Here is a 14,681-nt window from a genome sequence, read left to right on the forward strand (position 1 = left end):
CTTCGTAAAAAAATCGTAAATGACCTTTGATTTTTTAGAGCGCAGGGCGCTGAACATTTTCGGGTCGGCCCTGGCTTTATATGTGCATATGTATATATAAAAATTAGCAATAATTCTGTGACGTTGTGTTTTGTTAGATCTGAAAAATAATGAATTTTTAAGATTGTATTTAAGCACTTGAAAATTTGTTGAAAACATTATGTTAAAATAAGAGGAAAATTGTTAGGTAGGGTCATTGATGATAGTGGAGTTTTAATGTAAATTGACGTTATTATATAAAGCTTTATCACACATGCAAATAATCTAGCTGTATAAAATCACTTGATAAATATTTGATGGAATAAGATTTTTTACGCCCCAGTTTAAAAAATCTCTTTTTGATTTGTATATTTGCTGTGAATAAAACAACAGGAAAATCAGATTAATTAATTATAAAATTATGCTAATACATATATACTAAATAAAGAATAAAAAATCCAAAAATAGCTCTTAGCCAATTTTTACATGAATATAAGAAAATAAATAATTTAATATTATTTTTACACCGCAATAAATTTATATTCAAAATACTTGGACTCGTTATTTTCATATTAGATTATTTGGATCGAGACAGACTTCCCCTTTGAGTAATCAATTTTAATGTATCACTGGCGTAGCCCTTATTTAAATTGCTTATATATAAAAAAAATACGTACTAAGTACTATTGGCATTGAAATAATTTATAAAACATTTTATTATGGGAAATTATTTTTTCTCGGCCGCTGTATATGGCCAACTATTCAACCGTTAGTGCCACTGGAGACGTGTTCTACTCTTCGATTGGCATCACTGTGGCGGGAGACGGGACGGCGAGAAGATGGTCCCTCCGCGATCGAAGAAATCAAAGTCATCAAATGGCTTTTTCATATTCGCGGAAGAGTTCAGAAGGAGTCAGGCGTCAACAGGCGTTCGCTTTACTACCACGGAAGAATCCGTGCAGAGCGCGTCGCCCCATTGGCAGGTAATTTTCGATGTCGGCTTTCTTCTCGCTCACAAATCTGCACTGTTTTAGCTCTATGGATATTTTCAGATCTATGAAAAGAAAAGTTTGCCCCTATTCGATCGTTGCGCGTCCTTCATATAAACGTTCAATATACGAAACTAGTACGCCGGCCATGACACCTAACCTAACCTAAAATTTCATTTTTTATATTATCTATCAAATATTGTTTTCGTCACAAATTAAATTTTATTAATTATATCAAGTTGCTAATTGCATAATTAGAATAATGGAATTATGTAACAATATTGTTTCAATTTTAATTAGATTATCATTTTTCAAATGTATCTAATAAGTGTCTAGTTGGACTATCTTTTTTAAAATTTCGATTTTATTAAGGTTCATTAAATGACATGCATTTTTCTAGCCAGATTCAAGGGAATTCTCTGTTTAGAATCCACGTCAAAAGCATCAAATGTGCTGTCTCAGTACAGTACAAACGCTCGATTATATTAAGACTATAACAACGTTACTACTTACAATAAGTGAGAATCGAATAAAGAAGGGCGGAGGATAGAGGCTCCGGTTCTTGATCCCATTTTCGAAGTTTCGGTATGTAAATTAAATATATATATTTAAATTTCAGAAACTATCAGTAGAAGAGAAAGAAAAATACAGAAGAATGGCCAAGAATGATGGCGCAGGAGGGGATAGATACACCTCGTTGGGAACCAGCGTCAACGCTATTCTTAAAGAAGAGCAAGATTCTTTAATGGCTAAACGTAATGAAGAAAACTACATCTGCTCTTTAATCGAACAGTTGTACAAGAAGAAAGGTATGTCGTTATTGTTTTAAATATTTATTATAAACAACACTTAACTAAATTTTTTATTACATTTCAGCCTTAAACGATTATATGTTTCCTATTTTGCACACAAATTATCTCTGCATCGGGTCTGACGGTACCCACGCAACGTGCGAAGTAGCCGTTGCCGTGTTCAATTTGTCTGAAGGCGTGAGAACAACTTACCACGAATTGATGGAGGGTGAGTTAAACTCTTATTTAAGAAGAGCGTAAACTTAAAGAGATCTGGTTATTAATCGATAGTAAAAAATATTTTCATGCGCAACTATATATATTTACAATACGCTATATACATATGTATTTAATGTCATCAGATTGATTATTATAATAAATACATTTTTTTAGTGATCATACCAATGGGATATACTGGTGAAGCAATGCAACGTTCAGTAGAACTTGGCATAGACGAGGAACTATTAAAGAATGAAGGCGATCTTGTCAAAGTTTATACGCACGTCACAGGTCTTTTGAAGGAATGCTCCCCTAGAACGGATGTCAAGTTCCCTCCTCCTCTGTTCACGATGCCGGAGTATATAGTACAGGCGAAAAATTTTCTAGAGCAAATATGCACAAATCTAGGTGAGTACATTATGAACCGATTTGTTTGTAAAATACTTAATTACAACTGATGATAATTTAATTTGCACGCAGACGTGGAAAATGTATTTGAAGTATACGATGTTTCGCTTTTATTTTACTACATTCAAAAAACGTTGAGCTCTCAGCGTTCTGTGGATGCGGGTTTTCCCACCGTCAATCTGGCGCTTAACCAACTTCAAATCGACACTTTCCAATATTCGCACGGACTTGCGTGCACGGTAAGTGTGGATTTTGTTCTTTATGAATATTATATTGTTTTCGGATGTATATGTTTTTGTATAACAATTTTAGAAGATGCACGAAAAAACTGATAAATATCCAGAATGTTCTTTATCGAAAGTGAAACGTATGTGCTTCATCATATGCGACTTCTGTTGTTTTATGGCTGGTGTTGATCTAATTCCTGGCTTGCACATTCCCCAAGGCGTTCATCCGAAAGGTGTTTCGATGATGAGTGCAAGTGTTTACGGCGGTATGGGATCCATGTCTTTAGCCAGCGATGATACTAGAGTAAGTTTATTTATATTGTATTTGGTATAAATTAGGTCTGCTGAATCATTGAATCTTTTAATGCATAAAGGGTCATTTTCCTTACTCTAAATTAATTATTTGAAGCCTAAATTAAGCAGTTGTATTAATATTTAATACATATAATATTTTAAATCCAATATAAAGTGAAGTCACCAGAAATATTTTAGCCAAACAATTAACATTCTTATATGAGCAAAAGATTGTTAGCTTTTACATAATAGCGCTCGCTCGCAATCTACTCGCAGATTAAGTGTTAACAAGTTTTCAAAACAATTCATCTTGTTACCATATTTCTTTTTAAAGTGTGATGAAATGTTCTCGCGATATTTTTATCCAAGTAACTTAAATCATACATCGACTATTATTAATTAATTTACAAATATTAAATTCTCAAATATTCTCTGGTCTTCTATTATAGTTTTATCAAGAATGTTTTTAAATGAAAACATATAAAGAATTTTTGAAAACAAGAAAAAAAATATTCTGTACGCATTACTAGATTAATTTGCCTTTCATTGTTCAAAATTGGAAGATTCGCTTTAGTTGCCTAATGAAATCACTCCTTAAATTCTTGAGAAAAATAATCATTATTTTCCTTTGTCGAGTATTTGTACCGATAACGGATGATTCAGCATCTATTGTATTAATATTTTATTGCTGATTAAAATTATTTAATTATTTTTAGTCGTTCACATCGAGTCAAACTGTAACATCAACAAGAAAGCCATTCTGTAAGCAATTTTTTTAAGACCATTTTACTGACATTTGCAATTTGATATTAAATGTAGTCTATTTTTCAGCACCAGCATCAACTTCTATGATGTCTCCTATGGCTGAAAACGCAAGTGGGTATTCATAAATGTAATTAATTAATAATCAATAAACAAGTCTATAAAAATGATCACATTTCAGCTGCCACCTCATCTCCGTGGGGTAGTATACGAACGTCCGACGATAGAGAAGAAAGGGTCCAAGCGCCCGAAGTCGCTTCCGGTACGTTTTATCACAGTAGTCGACGACTTTCCTTTACATATAATGTATACAATATTTTTTATTTTAGGTTCGAGTAGATCCGCTTGGAATATGTCTAGATCGGAAACTGTAGCAGCGCCGACACCGTGTAAATATAATTTATTACTATATTTTATGATAAACATTGTGAGATGCTTTTTAATCAATCTTATCTTTGTAGCGCAAGATTCATTCCCTAGCCTCAATGAGAGCAATCAAAGAAGAAGGGGTAGAGGACGAGGTGACATTTTTTAAAAACGCAATTAAACTTGATTCGTCATTGTTTTATTTATCGTTTGTAAATTTTAGGTAAATCCGGAGGAGTCGGAGTTTGGGGCCAAATGTGAGGTTGCCAAAAATGAGAATACCAAATGTTTTTATGATTCGTCTCAATTTTTTTTATCATTTTATGTACATAACTTGATATTTATTTTTTATTAAGTAATTCAAGTTTCATTAATCTGTAATGTTGATATGTGATAATTATTGAATATTTTTGCATTATGTATATACCTTTTATAATTAAAAGGTAAAGAATAGTGACAAAACCTTAAACGGTGCTTTATATATTTTTGTTTTTATATAATAAATACTTGAATAAAAAAAAGCTTTTTTACACACAATTTCTTTTATTGTATAAATTTGTTAGTTGACAAAAAAACATATATAAAAAAACAATATTAGTACTAATCTGCGTTAACGGATCGAAGAGTACTAGTTAAAATGATCTATTCCGTATATTCAAATGGTTCCGGCGGCTCTGGTTCTTTGTCTTCGTCCGGTTTCGGTCCGAATGCTGCCACCGGTTCGACTAATATCTGATCGCCGCCGTTCTTATGGTGAACCATGACTATGCCCCCGATGGAGATGTCCTTCATGGGCGTGTATCCCGATTCCTTCTCTAGTGAAATAACTTTTAACTGCTGTCTCAACACGCGGGTTGGGTTATTCAAAATTTCGAACGCAGGCTCCGGCTCTTTCTTCTCCTTGGCTTCTTTGCTGTCCTTGTTCTCTTTGTCTTCGGATTCTTCTTTTTTGACGTCAGCCTTGGTCGCGGAAGTTTCGATCTTGCTAGAGCTAACCGCCGCGGCGATGTTCGCTTTTTTGTCGACTTTCTTTTCGTCCTCGTCTACCTCCATCTTTGTGACGGAGTCTGAGACGTGAGCTCGCCTTCTAGCGCGAGCGGCGGAGATGCTCAAAACGGCCGTTGTGACGCGTTCCCTCTCTTCTCGTTTCTTTTCTTCCAACGGCGCCGGATAGGCGTAGAGCGACGGTTTGGCGTTGGACTTGATCTCCAATTGAGGCATTTTTAAGTCTGAATTGAGAGCGATGAGACACGTGGGCGTGAAGGCTAAAGCCAAGCAATGCGCCAACGGGAACCAATACCAATATTGAGTGAAAGCCAGCATTCCTACGACAGCGACCATGTTCGTGTGTCCCGTGCGAGATAAAAGCGACACGGTGACGTTACGTCCGCCGGCGTCGATGATGCCTTGTGCTAGAATAGCTCCGAATTTTGCCATGACGTCTTCGTGTTTGTTGGATATGACTTGCGCGTACAGCTGTCTGAAGAACGTCACTTTCGGACACGTGGCTTCGGTCTGTTGAATCAGGATCATAGCCGAAGCTATCAGAGCGCCTTGTCGTACGAAATTGACAGGATCGAACTTCAACATCGGCTCCAGTAGGGCGATGGCTTCTCGCTGACCGGTGCCGGCGCACGCGATTCCGAGAGCCATGGCCGCTCCGTATCTGACGTGCGGATTGTAAGATTCGGCCAAGAGAGACACGACCGAAGGGCACTGTTCGGGTGTGCGGAACAGCAAGAATCCCAAACCGGTAACGGCCGCTCGGCGAACGTCGTCGTTCACGTCCGAGACGGCAACGTGGAGCAATTTGCGTATGGCTTCGTTGTTGCCGGTGCCGCAATAAGCCGTAGCCAGCGTGTAGCATCCGGCTCTCCTCAGCAACGGATCTTTGTCCCGCAGCAGCAGATCCACTAGAGCGTCGGCTTCTTCCAGTCTGCCGTACATGGTGAGAGCGATTCCGACGGCCAGTCCGCGCAAAATCTTCTCGTGCTGGGTTTCTTGGGCGTAGGCCACCATATCTTCTATGGCGGCAGCGTGTCTTGATCCCAACATGACCATTCCCATCGCTATTCCGGCGGCTTCTCCGGTGACGGCGTCGTCTTGATACAAATTGAACTTGAGCTGCTCGTAGACGTCTTGCCTGTGAGTTCCCATGGCCGCTAATCCGAGTCCCAGACATCCGCCGTGCCTCACCATTTCGTTCTGCGCGTCCTTCAACTGACCGAGCAGATAATCGATGATGTTGGCTCCGTGATTCGCGTGTATTAGACCCAGAGCGTAGAGTCCGCCTCCTTCGGAGTATCCCGATGAAGGACCGGCCTCTTTCGGCAAGTACGACTGCATGAGAGCCAAGGATTCGGTCTCGTGCCCTCTGTGGATGACGCCGAGACTAGCCGTGGCGGTGAGCTTCGCCCAGTTGGTGGCCCGAGCTAACCACTCTAAATTATCTCGCAAGAATTGATCACTAGTCGTTCCCGAGTGCATGAAAGCGTTAGCGATCACCGTCGCTGTGTGACAAATGGACACTCTGATCGCATCTTTAGTGTTCTTTAAAATCAACATATCGGCGTGATTAGATCTGATCAAAAACTGCAATTGTAATCCGATAGAAATGTCTCCGCCGAGTATGGAGATCAATTTTTCTAGTTGCATTTGATGTTGCTTTTTGTCTTCGGTGAGTCCTTCTAAATCTTTCTCGGCTCTCTTCCTATCCGACGATACTTCGGTTTCGGCGTTGGCGAAAGGACCTCCCTGAGGTTTTGGCTTGCCGCCGAGAGCTCCGGGAACGGGCGCCGTGCTCCTTAAAGCTTGTAAAACTTGACCCAAAAATTGCTGCGTGGCCGAATCGTACAAATCGAACGCAATTTGATAAGCCATCAAAATGGACTCTTGAGACCCCCTGGTGAGTTTCTCCAATATTTCGGCTACGGCTAGAGGATCCTCCAAGAAGATCAAACACTGGCACATGTTGACGTAGTCGGGAGTGGTGAGACCTCTGTAGAGCTCGACGAGAGTGCGGAGCACCGTGTTCCTGAACGCCCTGTTCTGTATGAAGCTCATGACGACGGTGAAGGCGTACTGGAGCATGGCGGAGACGTCGTCGGCCATCTGGATGGCCATTTCGAAGACGTCCATGCGGCGGGTCTCTAGAGCCAGACCGACCACTTGGCGATGCTGGCCGTCGACCAGACACCTCTTGAACATCCTGTCGACGATGCTGACGAGCTTCGGGTCGATGTCTTCGGAGAAGTTGTTCCTCTCGCGGATGTAAAAGTCTATGCACTTGGCGATGGTGGTGTCGACGTACTCGCTTCTCTCGTTCACGTCGAAGGCGTCGCCGGCTTTGAGCGCGTACGCGAACGAGTCGCGGAATGAACCCAGGTGATAGTAGACCTTGGAGGCTACCAGCGCGGCGAGGTTCACCTCCTTCAGCTGCTTCATGTCGCAGATGTACTCCAGCTTCTCGATCGACTCCGAGATTTCGGGCCAAAACTCGTCGACGATGGCGACGAGCTTCCGGAGCCCGAGGGCGTTGAGCTCCTGAGAGGACTCATCGAGCATGGAGATCACCCCCGCGGCCGAGGTCACGTGAACTGCGACGGCCGCCATCGTCAGCTTAATCTGACCGGCCGTGAGTTGACGAATGTGAACTATCAAAAACGACTCGCACCGTTCCTTGGCCTCAAACGAACGAACGACGGCCAGTCGTGCGAAACAGCTTACTCATGACGTGCCATGACTGCAATTTTATTTTATCTTGTTTATACACTGCTGTAATTATAAGTCTTCGTACGGTCTATTCTTTTTCGAGAAAAATTTGCCAAATAATTGATAAAAAATCATTATTTTTTCACATTTACGTTTAATATGAATCAATTTACTTGTAAGTAACTACTGTTTCTACCATACGTGTTGGCACATTTACAATTACTTTTTTAATAAATTCTTCTTCTAGCACTTTTCACAGATCTTTCTCATTTTTGTTGTCCAAATATTTACAATGAGGGTCAATTAAATTTAAATCCGGACTCTGGGCAAGTCAATCGAACAAATCAAGGACCCCAGCACGTTTTTTCATCCAAAAACCAGCGAACTGTGAGGCGTCGAGTGGTAGAATTGAGATTGATCGCGAGTAAGCCGGCCCGAAAATCGAAACTTCGACAATGCTTTAATACCATCTTGCATGGGCTCATAATTACAAGAATTTCATTGTTGGCAATTGGAAAAAGGTAATAATGGTCTTTTGATTTTAACTTAATATGTTACGAATAAAATACTCCTTCTTTAAAGTGTATTTTTTTATTTGAATGTGTGAAAACGAAATTTTGCAAAGCACGTTCCAGTATGAATTGTGTTCAATATTAAGCACCAGGGTGCAATATTCACATTAAATATGTATATTTAAGAATTCATAAATATATATAACAAAATAATTTCTGTATATGAATATAACAGATGTAAAAATAATTTTAATTTAAAAATATTATACAAATATATTAGTAATTTACATTAGTATGATATACTTACATTTCTTATAATTACACAATTTTATACTTAAAAATAGAGGGAAAATATACAGCAGTTAGAATTAAAAGAGAAATATATTTGACAATCAAACAATCGCCTATATTTTCAATTTTCGTTTGTACAATAAATTCAGTCATACCATAAATTATGTCACAGTTTTTCGTGAATCTTTACCTCCTTCTCCCTTCCTTATTATATCATTACTTCATTCAGTCAGGCTCCTGTTTTGTTCACACTGTCACAATTCCGCTGACCCTCCCCCCTTAACATTTTACTTAATTTACGGAAGCCACCTAAAGATCTTCAGGACTCAATGTAGGGATAAAGAATTTCCCAGGGTTTCACCATAAAAATTAGATGAAAATAAAATTTCATTAAAAAATTGAAAAAAACTAATAATATATAAATAAAGAAATCAGATTATTATAAACATACTCTGGCTTTTGGCTCTAACATATGTGAATGTGGTCAACAATGTTTTGCTACATAAATACGTTTTTAATATTAAAAAAAATGTTTTAATCGCTGTGCGCGTGTTTATTCCCCAAACATTGGTTAAAAATTGCAATTATCCGTTTATCAGTGTCGTCGTGTGTTGTTCAATGTCGTTGAAGATACTGATGAACGGTATTTTTGTGATTTCAACAATCTATTAAAAGTTCTAAAACTATAATTAGTTGTAGAACTTCCATTGGATCATGTTGGCTTTGGTTAATTCGTGTAGGTTAAGTTTGGGTTTGAACAGCAAATGTACGTTTTGCAACTGGCAAATTGAGTTCCTTAGACATTTTGGAGCAGCATATAATTTAATCCATTAAATTATATTTTCGCTAGTAGAAATATATGTGGTCGTTTTTTAATATTACGATTTCATTCAGATATATAGTATTTTATTGATTTAAGATATTTTGAAAATATAAACAAATCTTAAAAATTACAGCAAAATAAAAAGTCGAACATAATTATTATTTAATTATTGCCGAAAAATAATAATTTACTTTAGTACCTCTATACACGAACGTCAACCGTAACATCGTAGTACTACTCAAAGAAAGAATACTTAAAATCCCAACCCATTATTTATATAAATATTTAAATTATTTGAAGCACTGTGTACTAGTTACAAATCACAGAAAAAAGATTAAAATACATATTTGTTAATTGTTAAAAATAATAGTAAAAGTTTTATGGCCAACATTAAAAAACGCCGTTACGTCAGGGAAATTTTGAGGTTGGAACGTTTGACAGATAAACTGCAATGGCCGCCCTAGGTAGGTCTTCGGTTTTGCGCAATGCCCTGAGATATTTGTCTCAAGAGAGCGCATCTTCTGCCGCGCCGCCGAAGGTTCCCGCGGCCACCCCGTCGGTGGCAGGGCTTTCGGCCGCCGTCGTGCGTCCTCCGGGTCTCAAAGAGGGGCCTTCGGTGCCCGGAGACAAATCCGGCGAATACAAAGTTCCCGAATACTTCTGTTTCAACACGATGAGCTACTACGAGGCGGAAGTAGAAATGGAAAAGTTCAGGTTGCCTCAACCGTCTGCCATGAAATAAACTATCGCACCGATGTAATTTATTGTTCGAGTAGAAATTATATTATGTAACGTGTATAAATATTATGAAATAAAATAAGTAAAGTGTATAAAGGCATTGTTTTATTTATATATTTATCATACAGCAAAATTATAAAATATTAACGGAACATTATGGACTAATCGTAACAATACAACTACTACTGCCATCGCACACTTTTGCCATCCACTCATCGTTCGTCGGGAGACGTTCCCAAGAGGCCGTCCGAGATCCGCACGATCGAAGGCAGCTCGTTGTCTGCTTCAGCCCCGGACTCACGCTCGACCTCCCGCGTTGACTGCTACTTTTTCTTTTGTAGCTTTTCGGATAGGTCGTCGAATGTCGGATCTTGCAAGTTGATCATGAGGCCGTTGTTGGGGAGGAAGACTCTGTTCTGAGACTGCGCGACCATCCTTGAGATGCTCTGGGCGGCGCGAATTTTGCGCAATTTCAGATAGCCGGGACTCATGCCCATGGATTTTCCCAACATTTCGGCGGCTTTGGCTTCTCCCTCGGCCTGGACGATCTTCTGCTGCTTCTCTTGCTTGGCGCGCTCCACGACGAAGGCGGCGCGCTGAGCCTCCTGCTGAGCTACCTGCTTGGCTTCGACGGCCGCCGTGTACTCCTTGCCGAAGCTCAGCTCCGTGAGTGACACGTCGTCGAGGATGATGTTAAAGTCTGCAGCGCGCTCGACGAGTTCTCGTCGGATGAGCAGCGATACCTGCTGGCGCTGGGTGATGAGTTGCGACGCGTTGAACTTGGCGACGACACTCTTAAGCACTTCGTTGCAAATCGACGGCAGCACCTTCTCGTCGTAGTCGAGACCCAGCTGGCGGTAGACCACCGGGAGAGCCATCGCGTTAGGTCTGGACAGCACTCTGAGCGAAATGTTCACCATCTGAAGGTCTTTGGAGCCGGTCGGCGAAGAGATCTTGCGCGGTCTGGAGCGAATGTCATAGATGATCGGGTACTGGAACCAGGGCATCCTGAAGTGCAGACCTTCGACCAGAACGTCGTCTTGAACGCCGCCTATCCGATTGAAGATGACGGCGCGATGGCCGGCCTCCACGGTGTACATAGCTTGGCTGATCGCGTACCCGGCGGCGCCGACGGCAGCCGCCAGCTTGATGGCGAGCCCCACGCCCGGGGGGGCGCCTCCGCTAAAGCGGCCTGCCATATCGCCTAACCTTCCTTGGGACATGCTTCTCGATCTATCGGCCGGTCGACCGGTGTTGCCAGCTCGTCACTACCGTACTACATACCAAGACTCATCTCACGCGCATGCGCAAAAATAGCGTATACTTGATAATTATTGTTTTAAATATAATAGTCCATTATATATTCGTTTCACCACAAAGACATTTTACCACAATCCAAAAAAATAAAATAAAGTAATGATTATATATGTATTATCATTTTTTGCCATGAACCCTCTGATGTTATAAAATGCCTACACTTTCTTTTAATATCATTACTTTCTCCCTCTTTCATCCACACTAGAAAAATAAATTAATTTATTCATTTCTTAATTAAATTAAAATTGTTTATTTAACTTGGACAATCGCTTCAATTGCCTCTGTAAACGGTCAATCGGTCGCATCAATGACCGCCAATCACGTGACGATTGACCGTCTCGGGGACCATTATCATTCTCATCAAGAGCCAAACCGTCGCTGACGCGGACCCATTATCATTCAATTTTATAATTTTATTGCAGTAATTCATCCTATTCATCGTTTTCATACTTATTTACAGTGTTTGCCTTTTAAATTAATAACTATAGCTAAATTGCTAATAAAATAATAATAATATTTAAAATATATTTTTCTTGTAATTTTTAACATGTTTTATTGCTTAAATGACGTGCATTTTTCTGGCCAAATACCCCTCCCCTTTTAAATTACATCCCTGCTATTATTATCTTGATTTATTTTCTGAGATATAAATTAAAATAGTTTTTTATTAAAAAAAATTAACTTATAATTTTTACCAACCATTTTAGTCATTTTGAATCCAGAAGCAGATTTTACATTTTTAGGAATATATGTTCTTTGTGGCATCTTCATCCAAATAATCTTGTTTCATTAAACACCTGGTCAGCTGTATACCTATCGTATTTGTAAATTACAATAGCTGGCGAAAAGAGTATGAAAACGGCGTCGCGCGCGGAAACCGTTGACGTTTGAAACGTTTGACGTTTGTCAGGATGGATACCCAAGAAGCTTGGTGGATAGGCCCCAGCTGCTCCAGACCTTCTTTGTCCTTACTGGTGGTGGGCGGCGGGAGCTCCGCACGCGCCGTGGCCTCGGCGCTGGGAGTCGCCGCCGCAAAGGGGGCCCTAGGCAGAGCTGGAAAGTCGCTGGCGGTTCACGCAGCGCCTCGACCGGACGCCCTCGCCGCCGTGGGCCGCGTGTCCGTTGACGCCGCTGTGGTTGTAGGACCCAAGACCGGCGCTCTCTCGATGGCCCGACGTCTGCCGACGGAGCTGCGCATGGGTCGCACTGTGCTCTTGGTGGACGACGATTGCGAAGGCCGGTGCCAGGCCGAGGAGAAGACTGATGCGTGGCGAGCGCCTCTCGTGCGTGTGCACCTTAATTGCGAACTAGACCTGGCAGCGGCCGCCGACAGAGTTTGTGAAACGCTACGGCGCCTGCTCGGCTTGGACGTTGGCATTCCCTCTTTACATTACTTACCCTAACGACGATTATTAAATGTAAATTACTTATATATTTTTTCAATCGATTAATAAATATTTAGGATAAGATTTAAATTATGTAATATGAATTAATTATATTTTTCTAGGGTAATGAATATAAAAAACTTTGTATTGATTTATACTATTTTTATTTATTCTCCTTTTATCTAGTGATTTTAAGACTACCCTCGCCACATTGTAATTAAATTGTATAATACAGTGGACTCCCGGAGAACACGCTCCCAGTGCACTATCCTCGAGATAATCTACGATTGATCGCCGACATTACGCTTCCACTTCTCTAGAGCACGAACTACGTCACACTCGCTCACTAAGAATGGTTTGGTACAGTATGGTCTCGCTTGCTCTGACACCACCTGCATTCTGTATTCTTGTCTGTATGTTTCTAACTGCTGTTCGGTATATATCAACTTTCTATATAAATATTATCAACACTCAGCCATAAAAACAAATTTAAAAGGAAAATTATTTACTTAGAAGAAAAGAGAGTATTTTAGATTGGCTGTCGTAAACCAGAAAAAAATGAATATAATTTGTATTTTTTTATTCATAATATAATAAATCGAAATTGATATTCTAAGTAATTCTCGATTTAAAATAAAAATATTCGCCTTTATATTGCATTAAATTCACGAAAGCGAGAAGCAATGGAGTCATCTCCATGTATAATGCTTAACATGCTCAATACATGTCTCCACAGTTCTCATTAGGCACAATTAGGAAGAACATTCGAACTGGAGGCGGTGAGAAGAAAAAACACAAAGTAACAAGAAAATATGATTTGAGTTACTTGAAATTTAGATTTATTCAAGAACCTAATAGAGATTTGGATCCACGGCCAATAAAATCACGAAACCTTAGAAACTTGAAAGACAGTTGCAATCAAAACACCCGAAATTAGCTAAAAAATACAGTAGTATTTTCAAAGCACGAGTAAAAATATGCAAAAACAAGTATTGAAGGCTTATTATCTGATTGCACTTCAGATCGCGAAAAATAAAAAGCCATATACAATTGGAGAATAATTAATTAAGACTTGCATGTTACAGCATGTAAAAAGATTCTGGGAAAACAGGCTGTTTGGCAACTGAAAGCAATTTTTATGTCCGATAACACTGTCAAGTCCAAAATTGTAGACATGGCTAAAGATATTAATCCTTTATTGTATGATTCAAAAAATTAAAAATATAAATATGTTCCTTAGACTATATATGTATATTACTTGAAAAATAATTTTAAAAATCCTCATTTTTGCCCCTAGTAGTACATATTGCCAAAAATGACATTTTTGGCAATATGTACTACTAGGGGCAAAGACATGTGATAATTATTACAATATAAAATGTAATTTTCATGTTTTCTTATACACCTAGCCAATCTTACAACATTGGCACTTGCAAATGAACTATCATCGAATCCTCTGAATCCATGAAACGAGTTGTACACGTGAATAGTAGCTGGAACGGAAAATTGCTTCTTTAAATGGATTGCAATGGAAAAAGCTTATCGTTGAAGTATCAACTCATAAAAAAGCCTTAAAAATATTTGCTCATTTAAAAAAATTGGAGTCAATGAAAATGAAGATAAATTTGTCGCTAGTTGTTTGACAAATTTAGAAAAACATTTCATTTACACAATAAAAAGTTTCAGGGAGAGCATACATCAGTCGATGTAGAAACTGCAGAGTAATATTTCTGAGAAAATTATTAAAGAGTGGGTATATAGCTGATTAGGTGTTTAATGCGGATGAAACGGGAATATTCAAGGAAGATGCCAGAACGAAAATATATTTCT

The 14,681-nt window shown here is 39.5% G+C and overlaps 4 protein-coding genes across 4 annotated transcripts; 2 read left to right on the forward strand and 2 right to left on the reverse strand.

Moving 5' to 3' along the window:
• Positions 1-825: 825 nt before the first annotated feature.
• On the forward strand, positions 826-4,608 carry LOC148231824 (protein maelstrom homolog). The gene is made up of 12 exons (XM_088193176.1): positions 826-1,001; positions 1,627-1,816; positions 1,884-2,027; positions 2,192-2,425; positions 2,498-2,664; positions 2,738-2,956; positions 3,663-3,708; positions 3,778-3,822; positions 3,890-3,970; positions 4,038-4,097; positions 4,170-4,229; positions 4,298-4,608. The coding sequence occupies exons 1-12, from the start codon at positions 858-860 to the stop codon at positions 4,333-4,335; spliced, it is 1,428 nt and encodes a 475-aa protein (XP_088049302.1). The 5' UTR covers positions 826-857; the 3' UTR covers positions 4,336-4,608.
• On the reverse strand, positions 4,598-8,032 carry Rpn2 (Regulatory particle non-ATPase 2). Its single transcript, XM_088193175.1, has one exon. The coding sequence runs from the start codon at positions 7,684-7,686 to the stop codon at positions 4,717-4,719; it is 2,970 nt and encodes a 989-aa protein (XP_088049301.1). The 5' UTR covers positions 7,687-8,032; the 3' UTR covers positions 4,598-4,716.
• A 1,718-nt stretch (positions 8,033-9,750) lies between these two features.
• NdufV3 (NADH:ubiquinone oxidoreductase subunit V3) lies at positions 9,751-10,245 on the forward strand. Its single transcript, XM_088191426.1, has one exon. It carries the CDS (start codon positions 9,863-9,865, stop codon positions 10,151-10,153), a length of 291 nt encoding a protein of 96 aa, XP_088047552.1. The 5' UTR covers positions 9,751-9,862; the 3' UTR covers positions 10,154-10,245.
• On the reverse strand, positions 10,238-11,632 carry Phb2 (prohibitin 2). Its single transcript, XM_088191425.1, has one exon. It carries the CDS (start codon positions 11,370-11,372, stop codon positions 10,473-10,475), a length of 900 nt encoding a protein of 299 aa, XP_088047551.1. The 5' UTR covers positions 11,373-11,632; the 3' UTR covers positions 10,238-10,472.
• Positions 11,633-14,681: the final 3,049 nt, after the last annotated feature.

This window comes from Plectrocnemia conspersa, unplaced genomic scaffold, assembly GCF_051122295.1.
Source record: "Plectrocnemia conspersa isolate PC_06_02 unplaced genomic scaffold, ASM5112229v1 ptg000009l, whole genome shotgun sequence".
NCBI classification, from domain to species: Eukaryota; Metazoa; Arthropoda; class Insecta; order Trichoptera; family Polycentropodidae; genus Plectrocnemia; species Plectrocnemia conspersa.

Bases quoted from the DNA above. Each gene is read 5' to 3' on its own strand.
- LOC148231824 (XM_088193176.1), top strand. From the start codon at position 858: ATGGTCCCTCCGCGATCGAAGAAATCAAAGTCATCAAATGGCTTTTTC. The intron at 1,817-1,883 runs GTATGTCGTTAT...ATTACATTTCAG, and splicing joins ACAGTTGTACAAGAAGAAAG to CCTTAAACGATTATATGTTT. The intron at 2,426-2,497 runs GTGAGTACATTA...ATTTGCACGCAG, and splicing joins GCAAATATGCACAAATCTAG to ACGTGGAAAATGTATTTGAA.
- NdufV3 (XM_088191426.1), top strand. From the start codon at position 9,863: ATGGCCGCCCTAGGTAGGTCTTCGGTTTTGCGCAATGCCCTGAGATAT.
- Rpn2 (XM_088193175.1), bottom strand. From the start codon at position 7,686: ATGGCGGCCGTCGCAGTTCACGTGACCTCGGCCGCGGGGGTGATCTCC.
- Phb2 (XM_088191425.1), bottom strand. From the start codon at position 11,372: ATGTCCCAAGGAAGGTTAGGCGATATGGCAGGCCGCTTTAGCGGAGGC.